Source organism: Rosa rugosa, chromosome 6 (assembly GCF_958449725.1).
Source record: "Rosa rugosa chromosome 6, drRosRugo1.1, whole genome shotgun sequence".
In the NCBI taxonomy this organism is placed as follows: Eukaryota; Viridiplantae; Streptophyta; class Magnoliopsida; order Rosales; family Rosaceae; genus Rosa; species Rosa rugosa.
Genome location: NC_084825.1, coordinates 26,441,943 through 26,462,946, shown reverse-complemented (window position 1 = coordinate 26,462,946; position 21,004 = coordinate 26,441,943). Strand labels below are relative to the sequence as shown.

The following is a 21,004-nucleotide window of genomic DNA, read 5'->3' as shown; positions in this document are numbered from 1 at the left end:
ACCGACAACCTCAGTATAGGTGCTTGAAACGACGTCGGATTGAGACGGTGTGGAAGACTAAGGGCATGTTTACTTACTTGGAATGGAATGGAATGTAATGGAATGATTACGGAGTAAAAATACCCCTGTGTTTACTAACACATAAAGGAATCAGAATGATTCCAGGTAAAAGAATTCATGTGTTTACTAACACATGAATGAATCGGAATTGATGTAGGTCCCACCTATTTATCAGGAATCGATTCCTGAATACTCAGGAATTCGATTACGAAGGGGAGATATGAGTTTAGGAATCATTCCTCCGGAATCAATACCGATTCCTTTCTTCTCCCATTCCACTTGTCTCCGATTCATGATTATTTTCCATTCCAAGTAAGTAAACGTGCCATAAGATTTTGGCATGGGTTACAGAAGAGTGACGGAGGGAGAAGGAGAGAGAGCAGCTGCCTACAAGAATATGAAATTGGGAATTGGGTGGGAAGAATTTGAGTTTTGGGGTTGAATTGAGAATTTAGGTTTTAGACTGCATTGATGAAGATTGAGAATTTGGACGTTTTAGGGTTAAATTTGATGGAAATTTGGAGAAGAGAATTGGGGTATTAGGTGGTGGTGGTTGCTTTGATGAGGGGACTAACGGGTGGATGATGGCTGCGGTGGGAGGAAGAAAAAAAAAATGGAGTTAACACATGGAGAGACAAGAATATCCCTAGAATAGTGGAGATTTGACACCGTTAAAGACGGCATGCATGCATGCTATTCAAATTTTAATGTTTGAGTATCAATATGATAGTTTTTTAATTGGGGTATGGTTTGTAAAATAGAGAAATTTTTTTTGGTACAAATGGTGGCCGGGTGAGGTACCACTCCGGGGCCGAGAGCAACTTGGATATGGCCCCTTCCCAAGGGATGTTTTTCACAAATTGAGGTTCGAACTAGAGGACCTCCTAGTATTAGGAGAAGCTCTACAACGTCCGCCTCACTTGCAGCCTAGTATGCTTCCACTAAACCAATTCCATTAGGTTCTTTTTAAAGTTATTTAGCAATGCCAACCCCTCAATAAAATTTCTCTACCCTCATTCACGATTTAGTGAAAAAATTTATAGAAAAAAAAGCTAATTGAAATTTGGAAACCTAAATCTGGTGAATTCCTCCTAGTCGGAAAAAAAAAAAAAAAAATCGGGTGAATTCCCATCTTTGCCCATTTATTTAGACGAATCATAATTACCCATTTTTCATTTCTAATTTTGGAGCCTTCGGTTTGAGCGGGAAAATCACAAACCCAAAACCCCCAATTCCCTCCTCCCTCTCTCTCAAACGACCCATTCCACTTCATTCGAACAAGACCGATCAATCTCTATCCTTCTTTCCCCAATCTCATCTCTTCAAATCCGGGGGTTTAATTAGGGTTTCCACCTTTCAAATCCTGCTTCCAATCCATGGCTCCTAGAAAGAAACCCAATTCTTCTTCTTCTACTACCGCTTCGTCTCGGAAATCGAACTCGAAAGCTCAGCCTCAGCCTTCCAAGTTCAGCATCCAACATTTCTTTGAGCGCCACACCCAGAACTCTCAAAACCCCCAAACCACCGCCTCTTCCGCTCCTCACAACCCTAAGCCCCCAATCCCTGACTCTTCCACCGCCATTGTTCCGCAGAAGTCGATTCCTGAGATCCAAAACCCTGCCCCGATTGAAGCAAATAGTGCACTAGTAGCTTCTGGAAATCCCGAGAATCGGCGTGATTCGCAGTCGAGTAGTAAGAACAGTACGCAGGAGACACCAACTGAGAATTTGGTGGCGGTGAGGTTTATGGATGCCGAGCCGAATGTGGATGAGGAGGCCTCACCGGAGGTTTCGAAGTCTAAGTCTGTCAAGCGATTCAAGTTCTCCCCTGGAATGGTATATTTTCTTTAGCTTAATGAAACTGTCGTTTCATTTCTTTGTCTGTTTGATTTGTAAATGTTTAATTTTGGGAGTATCTATTTTGGTGATAGTTGATAAAGCAGAGTCAAGATGATGGAGGTGATGAGGTGACGTGGAGGACGTCTCCGGTCAATGAAAGACTTAAAGCAGTTTCAAAGCACAAGCCTGAGATGATGAGAGTGTTGGCAGACTCTTCAAGGCTGAAATCTTTAAGCATTAACCAATGCTCGCAAAACAAGGCATGTCTTTTCCTTTAAATTTTGTGAATTTGTTGGTATTATAATGATCAGATGGTAAATCAATGATAAATTGTACAGACTTCTGCTGTTGAAGCTGGAAAGGTTGAGAAATCCCTGTCGTTGGGGTCCCTGAATAGGGTTGGCGTGAAGAGGGTTAAACCGGATCAGGATGTGGAACATAATGGAAATGTGGTCGATAGGACTATTTCTGAAATAGCTGGTAGTCAGAGTCCATTCCGAACTCCACCTTCTTTATCATACTGTCATGATAAGGTAAATCTGCTTTCATAGTTTGAGTTAACCTACTTAATTAGTGCACAAGAGAAAACAACAAGAAGAAAAGAACAAAGGGAGATCATTTCTTCTGCATCTGATACTTTGTTCAGTTTATATCAGCTTTCTTGTATAGAGTCTGGATCATATTTCTTTAATACATAATGTAACTGAAATGCAGCTTGCTAATGCTCTTTCATGTGATGGAGTTTCTGATGAGCCAGGGTTGAGGCCGCATAAAAAGGTATAAGTGAACAAAGATATCTAATTGATACCGATTCCTATACCATGTAATTCTACTTAGGTTGGTATTTATGATATATATTTTTCTGATTTAACTAATAGATCACCTCAATACTTCTACCGACCAAAATAAAATAAAATAAAATTGTGGGGGTATCTTCTAAAATTGCATGCCTGCCTGGTTTTGCTGAGCTGTATTCAATTATGCCTCATGGTCTGATGCCAATCATAGTTTTCTTTAAATTGCTTTTTTTATTCTTCTAGGCATTGCTTGAACTCTTAGATCAAGTAGAAGATGTTATTTTTGATGAAGATTCAGTACCTGATGATGTGGAGGCATCTCAATTACAAGTTAAAGATAAATCAGAGCATGTCGTAAAAAGAGTGGTGACAGCTCCAACAGAACAGGTTACTCGGGCATCTTCCAATTACAGTTTCCTTGTATTGGAGGTATGATATGCAACTTTAGTATCTCTTTTGTGAAAGAGTTGAGTTTTGCAAGATTGATAATTTTGCAAATTTTATCTGTTGTAGGTATCTGAGAATTGTAGACCTGATGATTCCTCTGGTGCTCAGTGCATGTATAAGGTTTGTATAAAGAAAGTTTTTCCAAGCTATTTGATTCATTTTCAGATTATGAAGGATTATAAAGATGACTAATTGATTTTCAGGTTCTTCGCTTATTGAATGAGCAAAGTGGAGAAGAGTGTGCTGTGTATTTAAGGGAAGAGTGGTAGGCACTTCATGTATCTTGCTTTCTGCTATTGTTCTTTCAATTTTGTTCTTTTTCCTGAGATATATTCCGATAAAGCTGTCCTCTTATGTGTAGTGTATTACTTAGGAGGTTGAGTATTACTCCCCAATCGTAGAAATGCACTTTTAGCTTGTTGCAGGATAGTAACTTTCTAGTATTGATATGTACCTTGAGAGTGTGGCATTGTGATTAGAATGCATTTGAACTACTGTCCCATAGTGCTGTAGATTTGGATAAACGTTAGTGCTAAGACATCAAATTTCTAGTACTTCTTACTTTCAAAACATTATATCAATATTCACATGCTTTCAAATTGTAATGTTCTCAGGTTTTACAGTGTCATTGCACCTGGAGATACTGTCAACGTTATTGGTGAATTTGATGACCAAGGACAGTGTCATGTGGATCATCACCATAACTTTTTAATTGTTCACCCAGATGTCTTAGTGTCTGGAACTCGGGTAATATTTCTGTCTGGTTCAAATGTTGTTCCTTTGTCGTTGTTATTGCAGTTTTTATAATTTTAATTGCTCTGAAGTTTTGTGACTAGTTTTGTGTTAGTTTTACTCTACTTACTCCTAATCAAGTACAAATGCTTCTAGGTTGCAGCTAATTTCATTTGTCCTAGGCGAACTGTGCTGGATGAAAGGCTAAAAGGCAATGAGTATTCAACTCCAGCACTAATTGGCACAATATTGCATCAAGTTTTTGAGGTATCAAACCAGCCTATAACTTTGTGCAATTTGCAATATATACACATGATTATATATATATATTTTTTTTTCTCATCACATGGCTTCTAATATTTGTTTTTCTAAGAGATTTGATTTTTTGGTTTCAATTTTGGAGGCTGCACTTATGAAGGAGAAACCCACAATTACTTTCTTGGAGGAACATGCAAGAATGGGGCTCCAGAGAAACATTGAGAACTTGTATGCATGTGGAGGTTAGAAATTTTAAAGATATTAATTGAAATAATGTCTAAATTCTTTGTCATCATCAATGAAGTTATGTTTTATGTTTGTTTTAGGTCCTTAGTCTTAAATTTGCTTGTTACTCTGATATCCAATTGATTGATCATCTTACTAAAGCTTCTCTTGTCATTTTCACGTGGACTTTGCAGTTCATGAAAATGATATATACAAAACGTTGGTTGATGCTGTCCCAAAAATATTAAATTGGGTGAATGTCTTCAAAAACACCCAGGTGCACCAGTTGGTTATTTTTTTGACCTCGTTTTTATGTAATAGAATTAAACTGATGGCAGGGTTGATTTTTTAACCCTTAAAGAAACCATAGAGTAGAATAGAGACTCTGTTCTGATGCTAATGATATGATGGCAGGATTCTGAAGCTTCATCTGTTGATTTTGGATCTGAGAATGGGGTGAAAAAAGTCACAATATCTGAGGTAAGGCATCACAGTTTGACTATCTGCCATCAAGCATTTTGGCGTCCATGTACAAGTTTATGTATCATTTGACGATTGCCCGCTTTTTTGTGGCTTGCATGAAATAAGTACATTCTTGAGCTTCAGATTGGCTGGTTTCATAACACTGGAAATATATAGCTTTGTATGTGCATTCATATGCTGATGAAATGCCCATTATGATGGTTTGTTCTACTTGTATATGCTGTCAAAACTACTAGGTTGTATGAAGTCTCTGTTTGCAAACTTAGCGCTATGTTTTTATTGTTGTATGCTTTCTTGTGCTATTCCATAACTGCTGTACACTCTCTGCCACCTCTGAGGTAGATCCGTTCTTGTTGTAGGTAATTGATATTGAGGAGATGGCATGGGCTCCAAAATATGGTCTAAAAGGTATGATTGATGCTTCTGTCAGGGTGAAAGTCGAAGCTAACAAAAATGAATCTGACATGAAGGTTATGCCTTTGGAGTTTAAAACCGGGAAAGTGCCGAAGGACCAGGCAAGACTATTCTCTGTACCAAACTCTCTTAGGGGATATTATACTCGAATGATGTATATCATATTAATAATTGTTGCTTAAAGTTATTTATTTATTTTTTCAACTGGTGCTTGGTATAACTGCAGGAGCATTGTGCCCAAGTAATCTTATACACTCTTCTTATGTCGGAGAGGTACTTGATCTTTATTCCTCATTCATTTTTTTTATTTTTTACCTTTAATATGTATAGGGGTATTCTGTAATTTATATTGATCTTTTGAAACACTTATTCTTTCTGTATCTCGATATAGGTACCAGAAGCATGTTGATACTGGTCTTCTATGTTACCTCCAGTCTGATCAGACACAGGTACAGCCATGTACATTTTTTCCTTCCATTCTCCTAATGATTTTAGTTTATTAAGCATTCCTTCTGTATCAAATACAATAGGGAATTGCGGTTAGAAGATCTGACCTTGTTGGGCTAATCATGCAACGTAATCAACTTGCAAATGATATTGTCAAGGCCTCAAGACTGCAAGTCCTTCCCCCAATGTTACGGGTATGACTAATGCTGAAATATTAGCCCCTTTCCATTAAACTCTTTACCGGGCTGTGATTTTAGGTTCTTCCCTTTTTTTTTGGTAGAGTCCAAGCTTGTGCAGAAGTTGTCGCCATCTGAATGTGTGCACCATCTATCACAAGGTACTTTTATTTATTCTTGCAAGTTATCCAGTAGCATGAATAATATTTTGTAACTACAGGTGCAAACAATTTTTTCTAACTTGTCTTGATTTGGCTTAGCTTGCTGCATGTCATTGAGTTGAGCACAAGGCCAAGCTTAGAATCATTCAGAAACAAGCCTAAGTTCAAGCTTAAGTATGTTCAGCATGTGAACTTGCTATATGTGATGTGTGTATAGGTAAAGATAGATTTGGCTTGGTTTGCGTGTTCATTAACTTGAGCTCAAGCCTGAATATAGGTTCATTAGGAATCAAGCCTACATTTGGGTGGGGTATGTTTAGTCTGTGACCTTGCATACCTATATATGCATGTGTGTATGTATCTGCATATAGATTTAGTTTCTATTTATATTCATTTGCTTCAAAACAAGTGAAACATGCTAAGACAGAAGAAAAGAACATTAACTAATAAGTATATCAAACTTCTGCATTCTCTTTCGATGGGGATACAGCATTAATGTTCCTCTAATTGGGAGGTTGAGGCGAGCCATTTTGTTTCTACTCTTTTTATCACTTTCATATTTCTCTATTAATCAATTCCTTCTTTATTGCATGGCAACAAAATTTTCTTATACTATTAGAAACTCTAAATCTACTGGGTTCTTAGAGCGTCAAGTAGAACTCCTTAGAAGTACATTTCTGCTGGTTTGAGCAAAATTTTCCTATGACATTAGCTCTAAGTAGTCATGCATTCATGGTGAAAGAGTGAGATTTTGAGAAGAATTTTGGGTGGGGAACAACCTTTCCTTTTGGTGAATATTTCCTTGGTGTGTCATGTGTAAATAGAAGTGAATAGTATTGGTCATGTTACTGTGCATCGTGAAGCTGCTTCTTTTTATGACAGAAGTCATATAGGAAGGCTGGGAGAACCCAGCTGAATCCTGCTCTGTTTTGTCAAAACCATACGGCTTTTGGCAAAGGGAAGATGGGCCAAAGTTTTTTGAGCTTGTAGTATGCTGGCAACTTGGCAGTCATTTGGGTGCTTTAGATGGAAAGAGATTAAATTTTTTTTTCGGACTACATAGGTACAGGGTGGAGGAACTTTGGAAGAGAGTAAAATTCTGATCCGCTCTTCGGGCTTCTGTTTTTTGGCTTTGAAAGATTAGTGTTTGATATATAATGCTAGATTGGAAGCTAGATGTAATCTATGGCTTTTGTATTGCTTAGGGTGATATGTGTGAATCTTCGCTGTTGGTGTTTTCAGTTTTTGTTATTTTTATTATGAAATTGCTGTTGTTTCTCTCTTTTGTGGAGATATTGTCCACTTTTATTCTATTAAAAGAAAAAAAAAACATAAGCCTACATTTAGGACGATCTTGTTCCTAGAATTTTACATGTCTGATTATAACCAAAACCCCTACCTTTGTATCATTTTCTTAGTATTATTTTATTTCTTTCAGTAAATTATTGCAGTCTATTCCGATTGAACTTTTTGTGCAATCTGACATCGCTATTACTTTTATTCTGTTATCTTGGCCTCTCAAGAGATTAATTGATGGAGATCCTATATAGCACCTAGGCAGTTCTAAACATAAGCAACCTTCAATGAGGGGATGTTGTCCCCAATAGACATGGTTCGTGCTGGAATTTAACAATATGGTATTGAAAATCATATAACCACCTTGCTATCCAGAAGAAATCCCGTGATGTTTAAAATGATGATTTCCTACTAAGACTTCATGAGAGCCACTATAAACTATCATTTAAAAAAAATTAAAACTAGGTTTCCACTGTGTCCGAACTTTTCCTTGGAAATGTTGCATGTTCGCACTGGGAACCTGAATGAAAGCTAGATGTTCACTGACAGTCATATTTAATACTATTTCCCTACTCTTCTCAAGATAAGGAAAAAAAAAAGTGTAATCATACTGTAAGACTGAGTGTTCATCATTGACCATCATCTTTGCTGCAACAGGCACATGGAGGCAACGCAGATAGCAGCGGATTGGGAGATTTATTTGATTCAAATACTCACCAGCTAACAACTGCTCATGGTGTTTTCCTAAGGCTTTGGGACTGGTTGATTGATTTAGAAGCTAAAGAGATGGAGGTGCAGTTTCTGAAGTTGCTATTTGCGTTTTGTCTAATTAGTCGATTCCAAATTTAGTTTCTTTTGACATGCTGGCCTTTGATTCCTTCTTTTTAATTACCCATGTTAGCTTGTAAAGAAAGAAATGTGGCGGCCACATGGTTTGAAGAGTGATCATTCCACAAGTTGCCTTTCTTCTATGGTTCTTGATAATGAACTTCCATATTCAAGGTCTGGAAGTGATAACAAATTCATTTACCGTTTTCTGCGTACTGGTTTGTCTTCTCTCAATGTGAGGACATCCAATGGAGATTTTCAGAATGCTGCTTCTTCACCCTCAAAATTTGCGGATTGCACACTAAGATGTGGTGACCATGTGGTATGGCTCCTTTCACAATACGATCTTTTCATAGTTGACAAGGGAAGCTGACTGTAAATGTTTGACATCTTTAATTATAATAGGTGTGTACTTTATGTACTGAAGATTGTTTCTTTGGAGTCGTTAGAATTACTCAAGTATATGCAATTCTTCATTGTTAATTTTCAAGTAGCTTTTGCTTTATCTTGTGATATTTTCAAGTTCAAGGATTTCGACTTGTAAAAACTTGCACAATTTTGAACTGAACAACTTGTAAAAACTTGCACAATTATGTCTATGCAAGGTAGTAGTTAGGTAGAGAATAAAAGAACTGAACACAATTTTGAACGCATGTGATCTATTGGAAACTTTGCTATTCTACACTCAATACAATGGATTATGTTTCATGTTGCCCTTATATCCTTACTAATAATATATTGATGATTGGTTTTCAGATAATTAGCAGTGAATCTGGTGGTCTGGCTGTTGCAAGGGGGGTCATAACAGATATAAGTCACTCCCATGTTTCTGTAAGGATGATATCTCCAATGTTTCCTGTTCATGTAGACTCAAAATCTGGCTTATTAGTTCTCACATGCTCTTTTAGGGATGCATGTTAACATAGCTAACAAATCTTACAGTGTTAAACTCCTACATATAAATAAGCAAGCCAGTTTTATAATTGTATTATCTCTTGGAAAACTCTAGGTTTCTTTTTCTAAGAAGTTACGACTTCCTGGGGGCAATCCTTCTTCAAAGGCAAGTGATCTTCGTCGGGAGGTCTGGCGGGTTGACAAAGATGAATTTATGACATCATTTGCCACAATGAGGTATTTATATGGTTATATTTATGCCTTGACCATTGTTAAAAGTTTCCGTTTTCCTAATTAAATCAGAGCTTTTTATGAATTACGCTGTCTAAATTCATGCTTGATTTTTTTGCTGAAGGTTCAACCTTCTTCAACTTTTTCTTCCGAGTGCCCAAACTGCTCATCTGAGAAAAATGATCGTTGACCTAGAGGTGAACTTTAGTGACTTGCACCACTTCAAATCACGATTTTGCTAATCATAAATCTCCTTTTTCTGTCGGTCTGATGTGGATCCTTTTTAGGCTCCTAGATTTGACAGTGGATGTATTACGTTCAGCCAGGATCCAGCCATATCCTATGTCTGGTCCCAAAGAAATTTAAATGATGATCAGCGTCGTGCCATTCTAAAGGTGTATAGAACACTTGCCTCCTTTTTCTTTATGAAATGACTTGATTTTCCCTTAGAAACTCCCTTCTTATGCCTAAATTTGGTTGGTAGTACTGAAGCACTTGATCAATTATCTATGGGTTATGGATCATCTACTAATCCAAAAATCTATTTAGATACTTACAGCGAAGGACTACGCTCTTATACTAGGAATGCCTGGAACAGGCAAGACATCTACTATGGTGCATGCTGTGAAAGCCTTGTTGATGCGAGGTGCATCAATTTTGCTTACCTCCTACACAAATTCTGCTGTTGATAATCTACTTATCAAATTAAAAGCTCAGGTCACCTCCATTTCACAGCTTGTCAATTCTGTTTTATTTTATACACTATTGGTGGTTGTTGTAGGCATTTTTTTTCCCCATTTTTTTAAACACTCTTTATTGCTCGTTTTTGATTTGTGGGGTTGATGATACAAAAACAAGTCTATTTGATTCCATGCAATGCATATGTCCTGCCAACACACTTGGGCTGCCTTGAAACCTTTTGTTCCCCGATACACCAATTTTTCTCCATTCAATCTAAACTTGGGGCCATTGTTGCTATTCACCAGTAGGGATGCTGCTGCTTTTAGCATAGTGATATCTTTTCATATTCTATATACAAATGTGGATGTATGGTTTACCCATTTTTGTGCCATATCTCATGTAAAACACTAAGTTGGATATTCCTTGTACTGAATCTAAACCAATGCAGAATATAGACTTTGTGCGCATTGGAAGACACGAAGTTGTGCATGAAGAAGTTCGAGGGCATTGCTTTTCAGGTCAGAGTTTATACCATTAAGTGTTTTGTTCAATATAACACTTGATTTCTTCTCAATATTTTAACAGTGATAGTTTTGACAGCAATGAACATACAAAGTGTGGAAGACATTAAGTCAAGATTGGACCAAGTCAAGGTGGTTGCTGTTACATGCTTGGGGATCACTAGTCCCTTGCTTGCCAACAAGAAATTTGATGTATGCATCATGGATGAAGCTGGACAGACCACCCTTCCAGTATGTATACTCATGGGTGTCTAGATATGCAGTTAATAATGCAATTACAGTATATTGAAATTTATTGCAACTAGAGTGTGATTTGACACCCTTTTTTTTTTTTTTTTTAAATCTTATCTCAGCATTCCTTTGGTTGCAAGTAGAGCTTTTGAAACACAGTTTAATATCATGTTGTTTTGCATGTTACATTATTTGGAGAGCTGAGTTGGTTTGAGTTCATGTAGTCTAAATGAAAGTTAAAAATCACCATTTTATCAAGAACGTTAACTAAGGAAGTGAATCATGAGAGTTTTCTGTCCTAACAGGTATCTCTCGGGCCTTTGATGTTTGCTTCAATATTTGTCCTGGTTGGTGATCATTATCAATTACCTCCTCTGGTGAAGGTAATTGCATAATCTTTGTGTTTGGGTTCAAATTGCAAAAATTATTACGCTCTTAATTGTTGCTCAACAAAATGTTGTATGCTTTTGATCTATAGAGTACAGAGGCTCGAGAAAATGGAATGGGGGTAAGCTTGTTTTGCAGGCTCTCAGAAGCACATCCTCAGGCAATTTCAGCATTGCAAAGCCAGGTTATTATGCATTTTACAATTCAATATATAATTTGGGTAGTCTTTCAATAGCAGTGATACTTACCGAGCTATATTCATCCAGTACCGTATGTGTCAAGGCATTATGGAACTGTCAAATGCCTTGATATATGGTGACAGATTGCGTTGTGGATCTCCTGAAATAGCCAATGCCAAACTCAACTTTTCAAGTTCGAAGTCTCATTCATTGTGGATAAAGGAGGTAAGAGCATTTTACAACACAATTGAAGGTATTCTGCATGACAGCTTGTATTCTTTACCTTTTATTTTTATTTTTTTGTATTCCACTTGTAACTGCTGGAGCAGCATCAGTATGGATATCAAAATTCTTTTGACGAAACTATAGCATCTTTCTCATAGTTTTATGCTTCAGATTCATCCTTCCAGGTTGCCTCCAATATAATGTTGTGACACTGGAATTTCGTGATACGTAACGTTTGGGAGTTAAAATGATATTCACAACATCTGATTTGCATGAGTAAAGCATAAATTTTGTTCAGGCAACTATTATTCCAATTAGCTTGAATTTATAATGTACATTCAAAACAATCACTTGATAGAGTTTAATAGTTCTTTCTAAAGAAAATTCTTGCTTTGCCGGTTTGCCCTGTCTGCCTCTCGGTCAAAGATTTTATGCTGATTGATGAACCATTACAGTGGCAAAAACTTATCTAAACCCGATGATTTATTACTTCTTTTCTTCATGTTTGCAGGTTTTAAATCCAAGCAAACCAGTTATATTTATTAATACAGGTTTGAGTATTATTGTTGTTTTGCATGATCTTTTCCACTAAATAGAAAGTGTTGGTTTCTTCTTTGGGCTTTAATATATTTATCATATTCACCACGTAGATGCTTTACCTGCTTTCGAGGCAAAGGACCACAAGATTGTGAATAACCCGATGGAAGCTCACATAGTCGTAGAGGTTTGACCTTTTTCAATATATGTTTAGTCCAGATAATGCTTGTGCTTGTCGAAGGCTTATACGTTCCTTCTAATTTTCATCTCTGACGCGAACCATTTAAGGAGCTTTACTGTAGACTGAAATTAAATCCTCCTTTTGCTTATAGGTCGTGGAGGAATTAGTTAACAGTGGAATTGAAGGGGATGATATTGGCATCATTACACCGTATAACTCCCAGGCAGAGATCATTCGGCTTGCCATCAACCTTACTTCCGTGGAGATACATACCATTGACAAATACCAGGTATTATTTAAAGCTTTCATTTTTTACATTGATGCCTGATTGTAAGGTTTCCAGAAATCCAGTGAGATACTTATGCATATGGTGTAACCTGTTCATGCAGTATTGTGGACTACTTATAATTTTATAAACCATCAACAAGATGAAAAAATTTTAAAAGCATATTTGATATTCCATTTAAAAAAAAAATTATTCGGTATTTCATTTAAAAAAAATGCATTAAACCGTCCTTAATATGCAATTAATATGGTTACTTTGAAGGGACAGAAGATAATCGACAGAAAAACAGGGGAAAAAAAAAAGCTGGCATTTTATTGAAGTTTGATTGCCATGACTCCATTATGGTCTCTTATCTGTAACTTTGATATCTCCAGGGAAGAGATAAAGATTGCATACTAGTCTCCTTTGTTAGGTCAACCGAAAATCCACGAAACTGCACGTCCTCTCTGCTCGGAGACTGGCATAGGATTAATGTGGCTTTAACTCGTGCCAAGGTAAGAATTGGTGCTACAACTTATTTAGCAAATTTCAAGATTACATGACTGTTGGTTTGCTATTCATATGTATATTTTTAGAGATAGATATATATAAAAATATATATATATATATATATATATATATATATATATATATATATATATCTTTTCTTTTTGCTGATTGATGAATTATCAATGAGTAAACAAGAGAGAGAGAGAGAGAGGGAGAGAGAGAGAATGTAGAGCATCTCAGTACGTGAATGTGACAAAAGATGGTATCCGAGTGTTGAAGCAGCTATTTATATTTTCAGAATGAATGCAAGTCAGTTGATGTTTTCTGTTATTTACTTGCATAGAAAAAGTTGATAATGGTCGGGTCACGCGAAACCCTATCCAAAGTTCTGCTGATGAAGCTTCTTATCGAGAAAGTTGAGGAACAATCAGGCATCTTCAACGTGTCCAAGAAAGACATTAACTTTAAGAGGGAGCTCAAGAGATGCTCTCAGGTCAGATCATTGTAAATTTGGTTGATTTGTTGAAGCTCGTGTTCCTCTGAAGTTTTAGTATGTGCATATGTAGATTACTGTTGTAGAATATTGGAAAGTTGTATATAGAAAAAAAAAAAAAAAACCTTAAAGGTTTTGAAATGAGATATTTCATTTGATTCGACATTTGATTCATTAAAAGGAAAAGGGGTAACTTGACCCTCAAAGAACACCATTCTTTTCTATTGTAGTGACATTTCCATTGACCAAAATATTAAGTGAACATGTGTAAAAAGAGGTAAAACTACGAATATATACTTTAGTCTTGTGGGTATAATCAGTCGAAGGAAATTAAGGATGAAACTGCTGTGAGAAGTTGATGCCACTCTTATACGTAATGAATAAATCCGTGACCTTCATTTTGTATGAAAGTGCCCCATGGCCTGGACCTACTTATCAAAGCATGTAAATTGCATACAGCAAACCCCCAATATAAACAATAGAGAAAAAGTGGTAACAGCGTAAACTCTATAAAAACTGAAGTACATTGTAGCCCAAATACAAACTACCTCAATGTTGTCAAAAATCCTCCTCTCCCGTATCCAGATGAGAAGAGTCAACCCAGTTCTAAATTTGTGTTCCAATCACCTTACAAATATCCTTCAAGCACAACATTCTGATTTGAACTCTTAGCCTGCAAATTCTTTACTTCTACTCTTTTACTCAGACTCTTCAATGCAATAGGGAAATCCCCACCCCCACTTTGATCCCAGATGGGCAATACTTCGATCACAATTTTTTGCAAGTTCTGCTCAGTACCATCTTGGAGAACCTTTTCAAAATCACCTATATTTCCCCTTAAATCCAACAAAACACTACAGAATCCTTGAGATTTGCAGTATTCCGTAATAGCATTTAAATTTATCTGATCCAACACCACAGTTTCAATACCTGTTTGAGTGCTTTCTAGTTCTACCGTTGTTTCATTGTCTGCAAATATTATTAGCTTACCGCTTGGTTCCATGGTCAGTCCTGGGATTTGGATTGAAGAACTACTACTCGCTATTATAATCCGGAGCGGTTGATTAGCACCGGCTTCTTGTGATGCTGGAAGAGAGTTGTTCTCAGTTACTGTGGCAGAAGAAAGTATAATTGCATCATATTCCTGTAACAATTGAGAGTAGTAACCACCAAGCTCAGCAACTCCTTCCCCAAGCTGATCTAAAAAGTGTCCATTGACTGAGATAGAGTATCTGCTAGTCAAATAAAATAAAGACTCAGATACAATGCTTATGACATATCTATATTTATAACTAAGATTATCAAGCAAATGATTTGGAAATCCTAAAGATCAGATAGGGCAACATCTACTCATGAATTATCTACGCACAACAATCAAAACATTACGATATCAGGAAGAGAAAATGTGACAGATAGTCATATCCACTCCTTTTTATTTTCATCGCTAAATCATCATGTTTATCCTAGTGATTAATCTAAACAAAGAAACTTGACCTGAGAGTGACGAAAGGATTCCCGGTTAGCATATGATGGATATAAGCCTCACTTAGTCTCTTGCATAATTTTTCTTCTACACCCGTTATAACATCAATTCCTGCATCTCTTAATCTATCCAACCCCTTCGATGCTACAATTGGATTTGGATCCACCATTCCGACCACGACCCTTTTAACTTTGGCTTTAATTAGGGCTTCAGTGCATGGTGGAGTTCTCCCATAGTGATTACATGGCTCCAAGCTCACATAAGCTGTTGCATTTTCAGCCAAATCTCCAGCATCTCTCAGAGCAAAAACCTGTAACATTCAACTTCCTCGTATGAAGTTCCTTCAACAGCTTCTTTAAGAATTTACATGATTGAAGAAACTCATGTACAATCGAAGATGAAATTTGGCATAATAACTTAATAACTACAACCAAAGTATGCAAGTCTTAACTCTCCAACACATGATATTTTAGCCATTTCCCTTTTTATTCTCCCAAGTTCTAACTTCTAATAAGAACTTTTTAGTGTCTGCATACAAAGCTTAAGTATATGTTTCAAAATATTTCAAGCAGAAAGCTTCTTTACACCTTATGCACGCCACTAAACTAAATGCTCCATATGTTTTTCTCTCTTTATCATTTACTAATGTTGCTGTTATGTAGTTCCTTTGCAACCAAATGAAAGAAAATTAAAACAAGCATAAGAAAAAACAGAAAACGAGTTTACCTCAGCATGTGGTTGGCCAGCTTTAGGGTGAAAGCCTTCACCAACAACCTTGCCATCCTTGACAATAACACAACCGACCATAGGATTGGGGCTAGTACGCCCAATAGCCTTTCTTGCAAGCTCCACACACCTCCTTATATAAAACCCATCGTCTCTATCTTCTTGTTGTGCTACTTCACACCTGACCCCAACTAAACCACCATGGTTTCTTACACCTGTTGGTGACTTAAACATCACTTTTGCTGAATTGCAAAACCCAGATGTGGAATGTGGATTCAACCTCAAAAGCTTGGTGGAGAGTTGCTTTGATTGTGAGACATTGGGTGGAGAGAGAGTATAACTTGGGAGTGAAAGCCGTTGAACTTGCATACTTTACTATCTGTAAAACGCAGATCACAATTTGGAAGTTCAGCAAGTTTTGTCAAAGTGTTTCAACTGTCAGAGGAATCAACTCTAGGTTGTTCCCCCCCCCCTTTTAAGATCTATGTCTTCTCAGTAAAACGCAGGCAGTGTGAAGATGCAATCATTTCAATTTCTTGGAAATCGTAGTTATGCCAATCCAGAAAAGAAGAATAAAAAATAAAAAAATCAAAATCAGAGGACAAATAGTGAAACTGAAATAACAGCAGCTTTCTGGAGTACTAGCAGACCATCATATGTGGCCAGCATGGTCAAGGCATTTCATTTGGCAATATGCATCAACAATATCTTTTCAAAATAGATATTGTAAATTATATGACAAAAAGTGCTCAACCTAGCCTCAAGGATGCACAGCAGTCAGGGATTCATTTAGAAGCTTACTTTATCCTATCTTTAGTATCTATACTGTCCAACAACTTATTATGTACAGCTTTATCACATGATCTCCTCCTAAATGCATCTCTAATCCCTGCAATGTCAATTTTACTACAAGTTGATGCCAGATGTACTGCAGTTTAACTATAGCTCTAAACACACCCTCACCAACTACATACGCCTAGAACACATATCTTTCTTTAGGAATCTATCTTATCAATATTAAGCCGATTCAATTCATGGAATAAAAAAAAAAAAAAAAAAATTCCTTCTGCAAGAACTTCTCACAAACATGAGCCAAGATGGCAATTAGCAATGCAAACATATTTCAATAAATGGCACATCAACTGAAAGCAATAAAATCCTGACAAGCAGGTTGCGACTTCACATTAGAATTAATCAATTAAACTAGCAACCTGGGCCTAGTTAATCATCAATCTCAGTAATCAATCAGTCGTTTCAGTCTTATCTATAAAATTCCAGTAATTTAACAATTAATTTGGATTCATCCACTGAAATGTGGCATTCCAGAGATAAGAATATAAACAATTTGATTCATTTGACAGAAGAGAGTAAACTGCAAGTGCCCACAAAGACATAGAACCCAAACTATAATTGGGTCAATGCCCACATACAATCACAACTCCTTTGATTGATTACAGTTAAGAGTTGTCAACAAAGAGAGCAAAGACTATAACTTTAATAGGAGACAATGAAGAAAAAGAGCAGAGCTTTACCTTCAAAATCCAATGATTGTCAATTCAGACTGGCAAATGCTTCCAGTGCAGCAATGCTACGAACTACAACCTAATCAACCTTCTGCCCTCAACCACAAAACCAACACACTCTTCAATTGAACAGTCACCAAGCTCAAACCACAAAACCCATTAACCATATCCACATTCAAACCACACCTCCTGATCTTTCAAAACCACCACCCAAACTCTCCCCAATTTAAAGCTTCTCCAATCCAAACATTTAACAGATATATACAAAAACAATTGTTTTTCTGCTATCAAGCAACAATCTCACGTAGATTTCAATTTCAAGAAATTGCTAGAAAACCAAAAATCCTCATATCTTGGCCGAAAATCTCAGCTCTTGAATGAGCCACGCATTGAAGTACCTCTGTAAATTAAGATTAAGCATTGAAACGTTTTTGGTTTTAATTTAAACCATACCCAATTGCTTTTTGTTGATGCCCATATGGTAGAAACGATGCAAGATGATGGTTGGGGTAGTTGATGGCGGTGGTGACGATGGGCTGGGTTGGGAGTGGTTGCCGTCGCCGATAAATGGATGAATGAAGACAGAGAGAGAGAGTGGCAAATGTTGAAGTGAAATACTAGTGGTGAAAAAAAAAAAAAAAAACAGAAGTGAAATGATAGAAACGATAAAAAGAAATGTCTGAGCCCAGGTTCGAACTGGGGACCTTTAGTGTGTGAGACTAACGTGATAACCAACTACACCACCCAGACAATTTGATGATGGTTACCAACCTCGAAATATTTAATTAATTCTGCTGGATAACCTTCAAATATCTTGAACAAGAAACTTGATCCTCTAAAAGGGGCTGAGATTACATTTGAGATGTTGTCTATATAAATTTGGTGTCTCCTTCTACTGAAATATGAGAGTGGCCAGCAATAATTGCTTGTCTTAAACTGTCCCTAAGTGCTAAGGCTTCAGCAACAAGGATAAAACAATGACTAATAGTTTTTTGCAGAGGCTAGAATCGGGATGCCTTGGTGATTACAAAAGAACAAAATCAGTAGAGGCTTGCATAATAGCCTGAGCCATGAAAATTAAATTTAATAAATTCTTTATTTGGAAGATGTCATCTAATCAGCTTGCTTGAAACACGCTTAAAGGGAAGCTTGGGAAGATTAATATAGAATTGAAGAGTACGTACTAGCTAGAGGCTGCTACATGACATAACATAATTTAGGAGGATTCATTGTAATTAACTTGCTTGAAAAGATTATTTCTAGCAGCATATATCAAATGCATGTGATTGCATAAGACGATAATTTTGGCAAGCTTCTCAGTTGAGTTAGGAACTTTGAATCATGCTAAAACAATCAAGCCAATCAATAAAGGAAGCATATATACCATTGAATGAGATTAAGAATATAGAGAAGAGCTCTCAAATTTGCTTTATCTGGGAACAAATCATAAAAGAATTTATAGTAAATTAGGCATAAGTGTCCCCCTAAAACTTCATGCATTATCAGTACGTTAAGCCACTACATTATTTTCTCGCATAAGTCAATTTATGTACAGAGAGAGGAGGGAGGGGGGGTGTTCCTGATCCAGACTATGATTTTGATGATCTATGGATATGAATGGACTTGCGTCGGGGAAAGGAACACATTTGTACTAGTTCATTGTCGAAAGTTGGCAGACAATATCTAGTCGGGTTTGGCCTGAAAACGGGCTAGTAGTTTTTAAGTCGGGGCATTCAAATCTCCAACAGTAGCTTTTTGTTTTGTTGGCTGTAGCTTTCGGATAACTACCTTTAGTTTTTTAGTTCGTTGACAGTAGTTTTTCGAAAGATATCAATAGCTTTTTAAAAATTACAGTAACTATTCTTGTGAATGACAGTACAATTCGTCGGCAATAGTTTTTCTTAAGATGACAATGACGTACTTTTCTCGAGAATGATAGTAACTTATAAAAAAAATAACGGTAGCTTTTTGGTTTGTTGACAGTAGTGTCTTTGTTCGTATATAGTAGCTGTTTGGACATAGCGACATTTTGAAAATTAAAAATGCGGTGACATTTTTGTAAATATCAATATTTCTTATATTTTGGTGGGCGTGGCTTAAAAAATAATAAAGTTACTAAAACTGACTTTATATGTCATTGGCTCAAGGATTTAGCTTCATTATTACAAAAAGCTCAACTCCTATCTATAGGTAAGTATCTCATCCCTTGTTCTGATCTTTCTTCTTATTAGTTGCCAACTAAAAATCTTAATGTTGGAGGCTAGGCCATAGAAAGAGACCACATCTTTGTAAGTAGTTTTCATTTCGAGTGAGCATGCACTTTTTGGGCTATAAGAGAAGAAGAAGATTTAATAGCTAGTAAATCTTCCATTTCTAGCCGGACCCCAATTGGATTCATCATTAGTGAATTAAATAAGAATAAGTGATAGGTAGAATACACTACAAATGTACGTAGCACATAATGCACATATTTTATGTTCCTTATTCACACTAAAAGATGTTGATTGTAGTAAGGGTAAACAAAGGTTTTCTCCACAGAGAACTCATTATCTAATGACAGGACCGCCCCTTGATTCCACCTTGGAATTAGAACTAAGAAGTGGACATGTTTAGACCAAATTAGAGAGAGAGTCTATTGAAAATTCAATATAATCTCCCCTGTAAATGGGTTCCCAAAAATCTTTAACTCAACCAACAAATTACTAATATCATCAACTTCAATAAACTTTCAACTAGGACCTCCTGTCCTCACAAAACCATCCACCACCAACCAAAACATGAGGTTCTTTGACCTAAAAGTTACAATTTAAAAATCATATTATTCAAATTATGGTTTACATTAGAGCATAAGTTACATGGTTCAAACTAAGTGATTAAGAAATATGGAGTACTTAGAGGAAATAAATCCTACAAGCAATTGATGACTTCAGTAGATAAGGAAAATGCCTCAATGCGATGGGGCGGTTCGACCTAGCAAATCTAGTACTTGGGAAAAAAGGAAATCAAAGAGCCTCGAAAAAAATGGAGAAAATGTGAGACAAATTCAGCGAGAGAACAACAATAATTTTATCTTTAAAACTAGTTATCGTAAATATCATTTTTTTGAAATCATATCTCTTTCCCAAAGATTTGGCATGCAATCAATTACTCATAACAAAAAGAAGTTTTTTTTTTTTTTTTGAATAATGGGGTTTGAAACCCAGTCAAGCTGGAAGACTCAGCCCCACGCCTATATTATTATTTATTATATTTTGACGCATTAGGAGGGACATAATACCTATACCCTGAGAGTTCCCAGAAGCATTACAATTATCCTCATAGAGGACATCCTGTAAGAAACCCGCAGCCTTATCTAGAGACATATCAATAGTATGATCCAAACTAGCAAAGTGAGTCAATCTATCTACTACACTATTTGCTTCACGAAATATATGTCAAATTCTAACAAAATCAAAATCTTACAAATAAGCTTTACAATCATCAAGAATATGACTAACCTTTGAGTGATTTTCACCTTGTTGATTCAAAGCAGCCACCAAAATTGAAGAATCACTCTCAATTTTAATCTCCTTCCAACCTTGGTGGATGGCCAATAGAAGCCCCGCTCTACATGCCTCAACCTCAACATGCAATGCCGAGGACATATGGGGAATAAAACGGGACCAAGCTGCTTTGAAATTTCCCAAATCATCTCTAGCAACAACTCCGACTCCAACATTTCTAGTTTCACTTCTGAATGCCCCATCAACGTTTAGTTTCAGTCTTCCACGGGGTG

At 36.6% G+C, this 21,004-nt stretch overlaps 2 protein-coding genes and 1 non-coding gene across 3 annotated transcripts; 1 reads left to right on the top strand and 2 right to left on the bottom strand.

Moving 5' to 3' along the window:
- The first annotated feature begins 1,271 nt into the window (after nt 1–1,271).
- LOC133715077 (DNA replication ATP-dependent helicase/nuclease JHS1) lies at nt 1,272–13,698 on the top strand. Its single transcript, XM_062141396.1, has 34 exons — nt 1,272–1,895; nt 1,991–2,158; nt 2,237–2,431; nt 2,613–2,675; nt 2,939–3,124; nt 3,209–3,262; nt 3,346–3,407; nt 3,757–3,889; nt 4,031–4,141; nt 4,278–4,374; nt 4,552–4,634; nt 4,772–4,837; nt 5,200–5,355; nt 5,481–5,527; nt 5,646–5,703; nt 5,785–5,895; nt 5,982–6,038; nt 7,992–8,126; nt 8,236–8,484; nt 8,919–8,993; nt 9,172–9,293; nt 9,412–9,484; nt 9,575–9,682; nt 9,837–10,004; nt 10,417–10,486; nt 10,569–10,720; nt 11,026–11,103; nt 11,199–11,291; nt 11,374–11,511; nt 12,023–12,062; nt 12,162–12,235; nt 12,381–12,518; nt 12,890–13,009; nt 13,348–13,698. Exons 1-34 carry the CDS (start codon nt 1,437–1,439, stop codon nt 13,510–13,512), a joined length of 4,104 nt encoding a protein of 1,367 aa, XP_061997380.1. The 5' UTR covers nt 1,272–1,436; the 3' UTR covers nt 13,513–13,698.
- A 145-nt stretch (nt 13,699–13,843) lies between these two features.
- Nucleotides 13,844–17,828, bottom strand: LOC133715079 (riboflavin biosynthesis protein PYRD, chloroplastic). The gene is made up of 5 exons (XM_062141397.1): nt 17,683–17,828; nt 17,239–17,320; nt 15,707–16,085; nt 14,992–15,290; nt 13,844–14,729 (listed from the first exon to the last, which is right to left on the bottom strand). The coding sequence occupies exons 3-5, from the start codon at nt 16,073–16,075 to the stop codon at nt 14,126–14,128; spliced, it is 1,272 nt and encodes a 423-aa protein (XP_061997381.1). The 5' UTR covers nt 16,076–16,085; nt 17,239–17,320; nt 17,683–17,828; the 3' UTR covers nt 13,844–14,125.
- Nucleotides 17,829–17,905: 77 nt separating this feature from the next.
- TRNAV-CAC (transfer RNA valine (anticodon CAC)) lies at nt 17,906–17,979 on the bottom strand. Its single transcript has one exon. It is a non-coding gene; the product is annotated as a tRNA-Val (tRNA).
- Nucleotides 17,980–21,004: the final 3,025 nt, after the last annotated feature.